We start from the raw sequence: 13,703 nt of genomic DNA, 5'->3' as shown, positions 1-13,703 counted from the left end.
GGGCAGCCAACTACCCTCTGCCTTCCCTTCAACTGTCCTTGGTTTCACCTTTCACCTCCACTCTGGCCCCAAGTTAGAGGACTTTGCCAAAGGCAGGAGAGACCTTGTGGGTCAGGCCAGTGAGAAGACCAGAGGTGGGAGGCCTGAGGGAGCTGGCTGGTGGGGGGGTGGGGTGGGGGGCGGGTGAAAGCCTTGGGGAACAGAAGATGCTCACTGACCATTCCCTCCTCCTCTCCCCAGAACTGCAAAGGGCAGAGAGCCTCCAAGAGAGAAGTGTGAAGGAGGCCAAGACCAAATGCCGGACGATTGCATCCCTGCTAACCGCAGCCCCCAACCCCCACTCGAAGGGGGTATTGATGTTTAAGAAACGTCGGCAGAGAGCCAAGAAGTACACCCTAGTGAGCTTTGGGGCTGCCGCGGGGACAGGCGCTGGGGAGGAGGACGGCGTCCCTCCAACTAGTGAGTCTGAGCTGGACGAAGAGGCCTTCTCCGACGCCCGCAGCCTCACCAACCAGTCCGACTGGGACAGCCCCTACCTGGACATGGAGCTGGCCAGGCCGAGCTCAGGCGCAGCAGAGGGCCAGGGCCCGGGGCTGGGAGGGCAGCTGAGTGAGGCCTCTGGGCGAGGGGCCCAACTCTTTGAACAGCAGCGCCAGCGCGCAGACTCCAGCACTCAGGAGCCGGCCGGGGATGGTCCAGCCGCCACGCTCAACGGGCAGGGCCTGCAGTCACCACCTCGGGCACAAAGCGCTCCGCCAGAGGCGGCTGTGCTCCCATCCAGCCCTTCGCCGGCCCCTGCAGCCAGCCCCAGACCTTTCCTCCCTAGCAGTGGAGCCTCTACCCCAGCTCCAAGCATCTTTAACCGGTCAGCCAGGCCGTTTACTCCGGGCTTACAAGGGCAGCGGCCAGGTACCACCTCGGTTATTTTCCGGCCCCTGGCTCCCAAGAGGGCAAATGAGAGCCTGGGAGGCCTCAGCGCCGTCCCACCGCCTTTCCTGTCCTCTCCGCAGGGGACCACTCCTCTGCCCAGCTTCTCTTCAGGGGTTCCCAGCCACGTGTCAACCCCCGGTTCCGCCAGCACCCCACGCTCCTCCGGCCCCGTGACGGCCACCAGCTCCCTATACATCCCAGCCCCCAATCGTCCTGTTACGCCAGGCGGAGCCCCAGAGCCCCCCGCCCCCGCTAGCGGAGCTGCCATGACCTCCACCGCTTCTATCTTCCTATCGGCGCCTCTGCGACCTGCTGCACGCCCAGAGGCCCCCGCCCCTGGCCCCGCAGCCCCTGAGCCCTCCAGCGCTCGGGAGAAGCGCATCTCCGTGCCAGCTGCTCGCACCGGCATCCTCCAGGAGGCCCGGCGTCGGGGGACCCGAAAGCAGATGTTCCGGCCGGGAAATGAGGAGACGAAGAACTCGCCCAACCCGGAGCTGCTATCGTTGGTGCAGAACCTGGATGAAAAACCCCGGGCTGGGGGTGCGGAATCTTGTCCAGAGGAGGATGCCCTGAGCCTCGGGGCTGAAGCCTGCAACTTCATGCAGCCACCGGGGGGCAGGAGTTACAAGACTTTGCCTCACGTGACAGCTAAAACCCCGCCTCCAATGGCTCCCAAGACCCCACCCCCTACGACTCCTAAGACTCCACCCCCAGTGGCTCCCAAGCCCCCTTCTCGAGGGGTCCTCGATGGGTTAGTGAATGGGGCGGCCCCTTCAGCTGGAATCCCTGAACCACCAAGGCTTCAAGGCAGGGGTGGGGAGCTGTTTGCCAAGCGTCAGAGCCGAGCGGACAGGTATGTGGTGGAAGCACCTGGTCCTGGCCTTGGCCCTCGGCCCAGAAGCCCTTCTCCTACCCCCTCCCTGCCCCCTTCCTGGAAATATTCACCCAATATCCGTGCCCCACCTCCAATTGCTTACAACCCACTGCTCTCACCCTTTTTCCCCCAAGCTGCCCGAACTCTCCCTAGTAAGATCCAATCCCAAGGGCCTCGGGCAGCCCCCAAGCAGGGCATTAAGGCTTTGGATTTCATGCGGCACCAGCCCTACCAACTTAAAAGTGCCATGTTCTGTTTTGATGAGGTTCCCCCGACTCCTGGACCCACCTCCTCAGTGCCTCCCAAAACTGCCCGAGTCCAGGAGATCCGCCGATTTTCGACTCCAGCGCCCCAGCCCACTGCAGAGCCCCTGGCACCCACTGTGCTTGCCCCCCGAGCAGCCACTACATTGGATGAGCCCATCTGGAGGGCAGAACTGGCTTCAGCCCCTGTCCTTAGCCCAGCCCCTCCTCCAGAGTCTCCCAGGGGTCTTGGGACCTCCCCCAGCTCCTGTGGCTTCCAGGTAGCCAGGCCCCGGTTCTCAGCTACTAGAACAGGATTGCAGGCTCATGTGTGGAGGCCTGGGGCGGGCCACCACTGAACAGGGCACAGCTCCCAGGACCAAGGGGAGGTGGAACAGCTAGTTCCTAAAGTTGCTTCTACCCAACCCGCCCGCCCCCGCCCCCGCCATCCCTCCTTTGCAGGCTAAATTCCCTCCTGCCAGAGAAAGTTTTGGAGTTGGTGTCCCATCTCCCAGCTTCCTCCTGACTCCTAACCTCCCTGCTGCTTTCCAACCTATAATACTATCTTTGCTTTGGTGTCTGTGCTTCTCTTTGTAGCTCCTTGCCTGGATCTGTGTCTTTAACTCTGTCTCTTCACCTACACTCCTCCACTAGTCTCCATTTCTCTACATTTGTGCTTTTTTCTGTGGGCTTTGTTTTAACAGTCAATGAGAAAGACAGAGAAGTTACCACTGAGACCTCAGGCAAGAAGCTCACCACCAGACAGGCAGCAAAGGGACTGAACTGACCCCTATTTGCACGAAATCATTTGCTGCTCCTCACTCTTCTTTCCCAAGCTTGTCTGGCATTTTCCTAGGTGTGTGTGTGCAAGTGTGTGCGTGCACACAGACGTGCTCTTCTGTCTGAGGCAAGAGTAAGAGGAGCCGTCTAAATAAAGACCCAGTTTGGGTCTTACCCTTGCACTAATGAAAGAAGAGTCAGTTATCCTCACATAGAATGTCTGGTGGGGAGAAAGAGACTCATTAGAGTTAAAGATCATCGTCTGTAGCAGGTGTAGAGCATCTGGTGAAATTCATAGAGTATGAGGAGACTCGAAGGACCAGGGCAGTTTGCATGAGTTGAGTTATACCAGCTAGACCAGGAGTAGAACTAAGAACTCTGTTCCTTGGGATTTCAGAAAGTTAGCAACTGGAGAGGCCCATGCTGAGCAACAAAGCATCCAAGAAGTGAAAAGAAAGAAAGAAAATGTCCTCTGAGAATGAACAAATCATTGGCTTCATTGTCTCATGAACTTAAGACAGAAAGGAGAAAAGAACCATGATGTGGAAAGTGAGGTAGAAACCAGGAGCAGAACAGAAATGAATGAAATTGATCGAGCCTCAGAGAGAAGCATGGTGAGGGAGACTACAGTGTTGGTAGAGAGTAAAATTGGATAATAAGAAACCAATCATGTACACAAAAGGGGAACTGGGGAGAAATTTGAGGGAGAAGAATGTATTTGTTAGAGTGAAGGGGGATGATGGTGGAGGGATGTGAGAGCGAGTGTGTGCTGAGTGTTGAAAGACAGGTATCTGTGCTACCTCCTTTGAATCTGTCCCTCTGTCTTCTGCAGCTTGTCATAACTACCTGAGAAAGGGCAGGGAAACACCCAGAGCCAAAACCTCTTTTTAGTTCTACCCCATCCCTCAAACCCTAGTTCTTATTTCTTTCCAGCTTAGGTCCTGATCTCTGATCCTAGAGGGATATGGGCTCCCCTCTCACCATGACCACCACCAGTCACGCTTGCTGCTTGATCTGGAAATTGATAATTTCCTTTGCATATTGAGTGTGAGTCACAGTACTTTGGTTTGTGCACAAGAATAAACTTATGCCCCATATCTTCTGTTGTTGTCATCTCTTCTAGTTTTATACCTAAATCCTGGTCTCCCCTTCATCTTCTCTAATTCATTCCCCTGATCTTCTGATTCCTGATCTCTTTCTCAGTTCCTACCCTCCTATTTTTTACTGTTTTGCCCTTCACCCCCTGGTCTTTTGCTCTTCTCTACCAATTCTGTCCTAATCCAGTGTAGCCACCTCCATCACTCCCCCAGTTCTCTCTCTCCAGATTCTCCCCTTCTCCATCCCCTCTTCCATACTTCTCAGATGAGGCCTCAGCTTACAGAACCTAGACAATTTGGAAAGGCCCTGCTTTCCCAACACCCTGGAGGAAATGAAGGGAAAGCAATGGCTGAAGTTGAAGGTGGGGTGAGAGAGGGAAGAAGGTGAGAGAGGGTGGATCAGCGTGGATTGAGACTAATAAAAAAGAGAAGGCACTGAAAGGCGGCTAGAATTAGACTTCTGAGAAGAGGAAGTTCTGTTGCCCCAGTTTTACCAGCAGGGGGCAGATTTGTGCCAATAACCAGGCCCATGACCCTGATTCTCCCAAATATGCAGCCTCTCAGAATTTCAAAGGAAGGGCTCAGAGAGCCTAGGCTAAATATTCTGTCTTCATTCACTAGGTAGTTTTAGGTACTCAATCATAAGAGACAAAAATTTTGGTTGGTTTTTGAGGGGAGGATGGTAATGATGACGAAATCACCTTTTGCTATTTATGTTTTTTCATCTAATTGCTTCTTTGGGTTAGGAGAGAATGGAGAAAAAGGACAAAAGATGAGGAATCTGGAGGCTAAACTGGTCTGGGCAGAGGCCAAGTAGAGGGGAGCAGGGCGAACTTTCAGCCCCTAACCTGAACCTATGAAGTTCAGGATGGGAAAAGGACATGGTCAGGAAGAGTGGGTAGCTCACAGAGGGACAGAAAGGTATTCTGGGGACTACAAAAGCACACTTCCTAAGGCAGCCATAACAGGGTGGTGGATACAGCAGAGGTACAGCAGCTGGTTACAAAACCTGAGCAGAAGATGGAGAAGGATCCAGGATGTTCACGCAGCTACCGAGGAAGGTGCCGGGCAAATGACAGGTTTCCCTGGAGGGGCTCTCAAGCTTGTGCCCTTTCCCAGAGGCTTCTCTAGACCAGTGTGAATGGGACAGTCCAGATCCTATGGAGTGTGTGCTCCCTTTGAAGAAAATCCCAAGTAGGAGCCTCAGAGAGTAAAGCCCTGGCAGGTCAGAAGCCTACGTGTACCCCTTCAGGTAGAAGTGACATCTGGGACTTCCCTGGTGGCGGCCTCAGTGGTTAAGAATCTGCCTGTCAATGCAGGGGACACGGGTTCGATCCCTGGTCCGGGAAGATCCCACACACCACGGAGCAGCTAAGCCCGTGCACCACAACTACTGAGCCTGTGCTCTAGAGCCCGCGAGCCATAACCACTGAAGCCTGCGTACCTAGAGCCTGTGCTCCGCAGCAAGAGAAGCCACCGCAATGAGAAGCCCGCGCACCACAACAAAAAGTAGCCCCCACTCGCCGCAACTAAAGCCCGCGTGCAGCAACGAAGACCCGATGCAGCCAAAAATAAATTAATTAATTAATAAATTTTTTTAAAAAAGTGACATCTATCTAGCAGAGCAGGCTAAACTGAGCACCCGAACAGCAAATGGGGATGAAAAGGCAGAAACTGGTCAAGTCTTCCCCCACATCATCCCTGATAGCCTAACTACTGGATTTGGTTAATTTGGTCCCTTATCCTGCCAAAATCTGGCCCTCCCAAAGGAAAGACCAGCCTATCCAGGAACTTTCAAAGGGCAGTTCCATTGTGAACAGAAATTCCCTTCCCGAAACATAGCATCTTAAACCCTCCCACCCCCAAAATGCACCCACATGTCCCTCCAGCTCCAGCCTGGATTGTCTCTGAATGGCTCTCCAGACACATTCTCCTGGTTCTCACTTTCCCACTCCGAATTCTTATTCACCACTTGCTGCCTGCTTCCTCTCTCCCTCTCAGTTTTCACTTTCTCCCTGAGTGCTTCTTTGGATCTCAGCCTCGAGGTGCCAAAGAAGAGGAGTCTCTGGGCAGACTGATCCTTGGCTCAGACAGCTTAGTGAGAGAATTCCAAAGGACTTTCCTCCCCTTCCTGAGCCTCTGGGCAAGGAGGATGGGATCTTGGTTCCAGGGTCTCAGTACCCCTGTGCCATTTGAGCTGCTTGCGCTCATCGTCTCTATTAATAACCACCCTCCCTCCCCCACTGCCAGTGCTGCCCCCACGCCTGCCCAGCTCGGGTTCTCTAGTCACAGCAGCACAGTCCTCCAAAGCTGCTGGACCCCAGGGAGAGCTGACCACCTCTTGAGCAGCCGGTAAGTCTCCAGCTTTGTAGTCAGAGGGGCTGGAGCCCACTCTGCTGACTGCTGTGTCTGTGTCTGTAATAGTGACCCTTGATCCTGGGGGCAGCTGCCTCCCTCCTCCATCTGTACTCAGTTCCCAGTTGTCCAGTTCAAGGGAGCCACAGAGAGTTGGAAGGAGAAGGGCCCAAGAGGGTGGGGGGATTGGAGATGTTGGGGGAGGCACTGGAGGAATGAGAAGGGGGTCTGAGGCTGGATGGAAAACAAGAACCTAATTGGGGCTGAGAGAGGTATGGGGAGAATCTATTTAGCAGTTCCTGGACTCTGGCCTCAGCAGACCCCACTAAGCTAGTAGAATCGCAGATGTGCTGTGAGACAGGACTCAGCAGAAGACATTTCGCTGAGTGCCAACTTCTGTTAAGGAGGGGCTGGAATCTGTATCTTTTCCCAGCTTGTCCCCCTCCACTGCCAGATCCTATGATTATGTTCCTGTCCTCCCTGAATTCCCCACTGCTATGATATTGCTGAATTGACATGCATCAAGATTGACCTCCCTCTCCACTCCAGGTCTGGGGGGTGGGGAGTGACTGAAACGGAGTGGGAGCACTGCTGTCACCTCCCAGGCCATGATCCAGCTGGCCCGGTGGAGGGGCAATAACCTCTCCATCCTATGGAGAATGTTTCTGGCTGGATCTCCTCAACCCTGGCAGAACATTTTTTCTGCTCCACCCCCACCCCCCACCCCACTCTGGGGCTTGGGGAAGACTGAGAGGCCAGAGTTTGCAATGATAATCCCAGTCTGGGAGCCCTGTACAAATAAAAGCTTCAAGCCATGCCAAACCAATGAAACCTGGGTGCATTACCTGACCTGTAAGTAATGTGTTTGTTTTACCCCCAGGCCCTCCTAACACATATTGTGTTCCTAAACCCTGCACCAGCTCTATGTAAAACAGCTGAAAAGAGGTTGGTAGAAGGTAGGGGCAAGGGGTGCATCTATACTTTCTGCCCTGCTTCCCGAGAAGAGAAGCCCTAAAGCAATGGTTTTTCACCTTTTAGAGAAATATGTACTTCTTTTAAAAAATCTAATGAAATTTTGCTCCCTGAAGTCCTTAAGCAGTGCCTTACTGTAGACACTCACCGCAGTCCCTGTCCATCCTTCACCTCCTCCTTCCCACCCTATCCAGGCTCCATCCACCTCCACAATGCCACTCTCAGGGACCCCCGCCCCCAACAAGAAGCGGAAATCCAGCAAGCTGATCATGGAACTCACTGGAGGTATGGCATGTTTGCACCTACCTAGTGTGGGACTTCTTATTGAGAGTATCTCTGGCCCATGAGCCCCAGAAGTATCATAAGGTTATATGTGTCTTAAGGCGAAGAGATAAGGAGAGACGAGAGGAATTTGGGGTGGGGGTGAGGTTTGCAGGGGTGGGGGGAAGGGGGGAAAGGAAGAAAGAATTCAACACTGACTACTCACCCTTCCACCCTTTTCACCTTGTAATCTGAGACAATAACACCCATGCCATGTTACCCAGCACAGGTCCAAGACAACAGGACCCACAGGTCAGTGAGGTATGTTTGAGAAGAAAATATGTATGATGGAGACTGGCACAGAGTAAGGTCTCAATAAATGGTTAATTTCCTTACTTCTTTCCCCAGAGCTAAGGAGCCTCGTATAGGCACTTAAAATGGAAAATTGCTCAGGCATTTTTCCTGGGGGTGGTAGGAGTACAGCATGTGAAGAGCTCTCCCAATCAATACCTAGAAGCCGTTTGCAGCCAGTTTACTGAGGGGAAGAGAAGGCAAAGGAGTTAAGATAGGAGTATATATTTAGAGGTGGCTTTGGGCTTTCCCCCGTGCTACAGTTTCCCCAATGACCTCCATCTATGATGTTTCTTTACTCTTTTGCCCTGTACCCCATACCTTTTACCCCATTCACCGTCTTCACCCCATTCTAGTATCCCCACTGTCTCACTCTGCACCCCATTTCCCATGCATTCTCTCCAACTCCAAACCCAGGAAATCAAAATCCCTCATAAACTAGACAGAATTTGATCAGACATCACAGACAGCGTCTGCTTCCCTCAGTGATCTCTGCTGGGACACACACACTTAATTAGTTGTGGATGGCGGCTTCATTTGGAGCTAGAAAACCCTACTTTCCTCTTTCCCTTGCCTCTGCCTCCCCACCTCCCTGAAAGGTGGACAGGAGAGCTCGGGCCTGAACCTGGGCAAGAAGATCAGCGTCCCAAGGGATGTGATGTTGGAGGAGCTCTCGCTACTCACTAACCGGGGCTCCAAGATGTTCAAACTGCGGCAGATGCGGGTGGAGAAATTTATCTATGAAAACCACCCTGATGTCTTCTCTGACAGCTCAATGGTGAGTTCAGAACTTTACTACTCTCAAAGCCTCGTGCCTCTTTTGACAGCTTCTTGGTAGGCCCAGCCCGAGTCTCTAAAGTATGACCAACCTCCCCTCCCAGCTAATTTATAAGCTCATTAACCCCCCAGATACAGCGAGCCCCCAATAGCTCCAGGGTGAATTACAGCCCACCTCTGAAACTAAATCTGTATCTTAGAGCTGGTGAGGCAGGGTAGGGAGTTCACACCTTCAAGGAGAAAACTCCTTCCCAGTATGGTTAAGTATTAAAGATAGGATTACCAGATAAAGCACAGGATGCCCAGTCCTATATTTTAAAGTTGAGATACACACTAAATAAGCTACTGAGGATATATTGTAGGCACAGTAAATAAAGCCCATATTTCATAATACCTTTAAATGGAGTATGGTCTATAAGAATATTGCATCACTATGTTGTATACCTGAAACTAATATAATATTGTAAAGCAATGCTACTTCAATTAAAAAAATAAAGTTGAGATATACACAGATAATTTTTTAGTAAAGTATGTCCCATGCAATATTTGGGACATAAGTTTTTTTTTTTTAATTGAAGACACTTAGGGAATTCCCTGGTGGTCCAGTGGTCCGGTGCTCTCACTGCCAGGGGCCTGGGTTCAATCCCTGGTTGGGGAACTAAGATCCTGCAAGCCACACAGCATGGCAAAAAAAAAAACAAAAAAAAAAATTGAAGACACTTAGTTAAATTTGAATTTCAGATACACAATAATTTTTTAATATAAGTATGTCCCATGAAATATTTGGGACATGAAAATTAAATTAAAAAATACAGGACACCGAGTTAAATTTGAATTTCAGGTACATGACGAATACTCTCATATCTAAATATGTCCCATGCAATACTTAGGCATATTTATACTAAAAAAGTATTATTGTGTATCTGAAATTCAAATTTAACTGGTGTCCTGTGATTTTTTCTTTTTGCAAAATCTGGCAACCGTAGAAAGAGGTAAGTGAATTTTTATAACCATCTCTTCTTGAGCCATTCTTTTATCTAAAGGGTCAGTATAAGGACCACAGATGTGGGGACCGAAACCATGCTTTAAGGTCCTACGTCTCCTAGTCAGGATCATTCTCCGAAGAGAAGAAGAGATTGGAGAGGGACCAGGCACAAGATATTTCAGCTGAGAAGGAGGGGATCGTTTCCATTTCCTTTCTTCCCCCTCCACCTTTCCTGGGCAGCCAGGGGAGAGTGAAAATAGATGCCTACATGGGGCCAGGGGCAGGAGTGTCTGCCATTTGCCCGTATGTAGGAGCAGAATAAAAATGCTGAGCCGGTCATATCTAACTTTAGGAGGCCAAAAGCCCTCCCCCCTGCCTGTGTCTGGTTACACTGGGTGGAGCATGGGGGTGTGTTCGGTGGGTGGCCAGGAGAGCCTCCTGAAGGAGTTGGCAGGGTTATTTTTAGGCTTTGGGGATGGATCCAGTGTTGCCCTTTGGGCTTCCCTTCCCCCTACCCACTACAGTTTCACTGTCAGGAAGTCCTGGTCCAACAGGCACCAAGAGGAGAAAGGGAGAGGAAGAGGAAGAGAGAGAAGAGACTTTTATCTGTTAGACAAGATGCAGGGGAGGAGCAGAGATCTCTCTAGTTCTTTAACTTAAGGCTGGGTTCTCCATGCCAGCCCCAATCTCTCAAACCTAAGTTGAGCAGAACTCTTGGTCCTCTTTGCCTTGGTAAGGAGGGAAAGGGGATTTTGGAGAATGAGTTGCCCCCATCCTAGATGTAATTCGAACTGAGCCATAGGGGTTGTATCCCTTAAGAAGAGTTTAATTTCTCTCAGTCAGGCTATCTGCTAACCATCTATTGGAGAGGGGAGTCTCAGATGATTCAGTGTCTTCTGGTTGTCCATTGTCTCTGATCACCTCCTACTTGCTATGGTATTCCCCATACCCATTGCTAACCTTCCCCTTACTTTGTCCTTTCTTTTCAGGATCACTTCCAGAAGTTCCTTCCCACCGTTGGGGGACAGCTGGGTACAGCTGGCCAGGGATTCTCCTACAGCAAGGGCAGCGGTGGAGGCCAGGCAGGAGGAAGTGGCTCTGCCGGACAGTATGGCTCTGACGAGCATCACCATCATCAGGGCCCTGGGTCTGGATATCGGGGTACAGATGGTCCTGGGGGCCAGACTGGCCAAGGAGGAGCTGCTGGCACTGCAGGGGTTGGCGAGACAGGACTAGGCAAGTATCCTCACCCAAGAATAATGTGTCTGGTCTCTAAAGCAGAGAAATACCCAGGAATGAGGCCTAGACTGGGTGTAGGAAGCAGGAGAGGCCTGTTGAGATAGCCTGATGGACTTTCTGTGTCCATAAGGATACAGAGATGTGTCTATTCCACCCAGAAGCCTTGTCTCTCAGTCACCTTTCTAGCCTTTCAGTTTGTATCACAAATCCGACTCCAGGCTGTCATTATTTCACAAACCTTATACAATCACCAAGATGTTTTACCTTTGGTCCCTGGCCCCAGCAACTTCTCTAGTGCAGGGCTCTGAGACTAACTTCCATTGGCTACTAACTGCTATTATTTGACTTATTATTATTTCTCTCCCATGGCTGCCAGACGACCAGGCAGGTGGAGAAGGAAAACATATCACTGTGTTCAAGACCTATATTTCCCCATGGGAGAGAGCCATGGGGGTTGACTCCCAGCAAAAAGTGGAACTTGGCATCAACCTGCTGGCCCACGGGGCCAAAGCTGATCTCCCTCAGTATAAGTCCTTCAACAGGTAAGGAGGATGCGGAAGGAACCTGATGCATTCCAGTGTATGGCAACATGCCCTTAGTTGGAATGGAGACTGGTTCAAATGTTTCAAGGGGATGAGGAGGCATGGGAGGAATTTGGGGGCCGCAATTGAAGGCTTTTGGTCTTCTCACTCTAGCTCAGAGAAACAGCATGGTATGATGAAGGAAAAATTTGCTAGGAGGCAGGATCTGAATTTTAGTTCATAGTTATGTTCATAGCTGTTCATAGCTGTGTGGGAAAGTCACCCTACTTCTGAGGCTTGGTTGCCTTGACTGTGAAATGGGAATAATATATTATACATTTAAAGGCTTCTTGAGGCTCCCTTCATTCAAGGTTACAATTCCATTACTGTCCTTATAGTATAATTCTATTTTTCTTTTCTTTTCTTTTTTTAATTGAAGTATAGTTGACTTACAACATTATATTAGTTTCAGGTGTACAACATAGTGATTCAGAATTTTTATAGGTTATGCACCACAGCAAGTTATTATACTATTGAAGATTCTATTTCTTTATACCCTACTTTAGTAAGGTTCAAGTATCTATCCTTTTGGAACTGGGCTTCTCTAGACTGTGTGAAAACAGGACAGGGAAGCCCTAGAGAAGTGCTTTTGCATTTGGTCCTAAGGTGCCTGGATTTTCCAGGAAATGTTAATTCCTCTCATCCAGGGCACGCACTATCCACTGAAGGTGGGGTAGGGGTTTTGAGGGGGGTCATTATAATTTAAGGTGACCTCAGACCCTTGAGTCTATAGTGTTTGGGGTAAATTTCTCTGAAAATGTGACTGGTTTGGCTTACAACTATCCATGAGACTCTCTATCTAGTACACACTAGACTACTTTTCTCATTTTTAGCTTTGGGGAAACAAGCAAACCAGAAGGGGGAATGGAGTACTTAGGGAGAAGAAGAATAAGGAGTGCAGAAGCAATCTGCAACTAGAATTCACAGACTTCCCTATCCTCAAAACAGTGTAACATCTCACTGACAAAACTCTTTCTTTTGTTCTGGTTTTTAATTAAATAATGTGTCCCCTTTTCAGGACAGCAATGCCTTATGGTGGATATGAGAAGGCCTCCAAACGCATGACCTTCCAGATGCCCAAGTTTGACCTGGGGCCCTTGCTGAGTGAACCCCTAGTCCTCTACAACCAGAACCTCTCCAACAGGCCTTCTTTCAATCGAACCCCTATTCCCTGGCTGAGCTCCGGGGAGCCTGTAGACTACAACGTGGATATTGGCATCCCCTTGGATGGAGAAACAGAGGAGCTGTGAGGTGTTTCTACCTCTACTTTGTATCAAGTTTCCCCTCTCTGGTTCCATTTTGGAGAGGGAATGCTGAGCAAGATACCCCCACTGAAAATCCAGTATCCTTGTGGGAATGGAGGGAAAAAGAAAGGAGAGATCTGCCCTTCCATCCTTCACTCCAAGTCCCCACTCCAAGCATCTTTTCTTACCAACTCAGAGCTCCCCTTCCACTTGCTCTGTATGGAACCTTCTCTTATGGAATTTTCTCTGCCTTCGGTAACAGTTAATAAACTTCAAGGAAATGAACTCATTCTTCCTCTGATATTTGAGGGCAGACGAAAACTGAGGCTAACAATGCACACAGACTAATTAAAGTAAAATACCATACATCCATTATTCAGACTTCAAGACTGACCTGATTACTTACACACCCACACCCACATCCGCACCTGCCAAAGCACATTCATAGGTGTATACAAAGACATACTTATTGAATAGTACATAAGACAAATAATCATGGACAAACACATGTGCTGGCCCATATGTGGGCAACGCTAAGCAGCAATTGTGTGCTGTGTTTAGGAAATAGGCGTTGGTGACCCTGGCGTTAGCTCTCTTTAAGAAGCTGATTAGAAACTGGGATAATCAGGATTACCCAATTTTTACAGAATGAGAGCATGCCATAAAGTTTCCAGATGACACGAGAGTGAGCTTAGGAATATATGTCAAAGGTTACAGGTTCCCAAAAGGATGAAGTAGAATAGGGAGCCATGTTGGAATCCAGAAGGAAGTGGGAGAAACCATCTGCAGTTATAGTATGCCTGGCTCATCTGTGAACACATGAAGAAAAGATCTAAGGGTCATAGGGGCACTGCAGTTGTGTCCAGAAAGCACTATGATTGGGAAGAAACCATGAGAATCCAATAGGAATGAGTAACAATACTCTTTTTATTAACTTCAAGCATGGGGTTTCTTTAGAGTCCCAGACTTACTCTTATGTCCCACAAAGTCAGAGTTTGATGCAGATCTGGAAAAA

General features: G+C 49.8%; 2 protein-coding genes across 4 annotated transcripts in view; both read left to right on the top strand.

Annotated features, from left to right (window-relative positions):
- The window catches only part of SYNPO2L (synaptopodin 2 like), a 12,714-nt gene extending 10,238 nt beyond the window's left edge, over positions 1 to 2,476 (top strand). Inside the window, exon 4 of the mRNA XM_022590894.3 lies at positions 241 to 2,476. Coding sequence (XP_022446602.2) covers positions 241 to 2,405 — 2,165 coding nt within the window. The 3' untranslated portion in view covers positions 2,406 to 2,476. The remainder of the gene's footprint in view (positions 1 to 240) is intronic.
- On the top strand, positions 1,695 to 13,703 carry MYOZ1 (myozenin 1). Of its 3 annotated transcripts, none has more exons than XM_022590893.3 (6): positions 1,695 to 1,783; positions 7,445 to 7,535; positions 8,462 to 8,640; positions 10,614 to 10,860; positions 11,240 to 11,405; positions 12,463 to 13,703. In XM_022590893.3, the coding sequence occupies exons 2-6, from the start codon at positions 7,463 to 7,465 to the stop codon at positions 12,692 to 12,694; spliced, it is 897 nt and encodes a 298-aa protein (XP_022446601.1). In that variant the 5' UTR covers positions 1,695 to 1,783; positions 7,445 to 7,462; the 3' UTR covers positions 12,695 to 13,703. The 3 variants fall into 3 exon arrangements, with proteins under 3 accessions (XP_022446601.1, XP_022446600.1, XP_089753846.1); XM_022590892.3 differs by lacking the exon at positions 1,695 to 1,783 and adding an exon at positions 6,174 to 6,275; XM_089897720.1 differs by lacking the exon at positions 1,695 to 1,783 and having other exon boundaries at positions 8,219 to 8,640.

The sequence above is a fragment of the Delphinapterus leucas genome, chromosome 16 (genome assembly GCF_059928025.1).
Source record: "Delphinapterus leucas isolate spDelLeu-1000000601 "Yukka" chromosome 16, BTC_Dleu_Yukka2, whole genome shotgun sequence".
Lineage (NCBI taxonomy): Eukaryota > Metazoa > Chordata > Mammalia > Artiodactyla > Monodontidae > Delphinapterus > Delphinapterus leucas.
The sequence above is the reverse complement of the archived record's forward strand: the minus strand, read 5'-3'. Positions and strand labels throughout refer to the sequence as shown.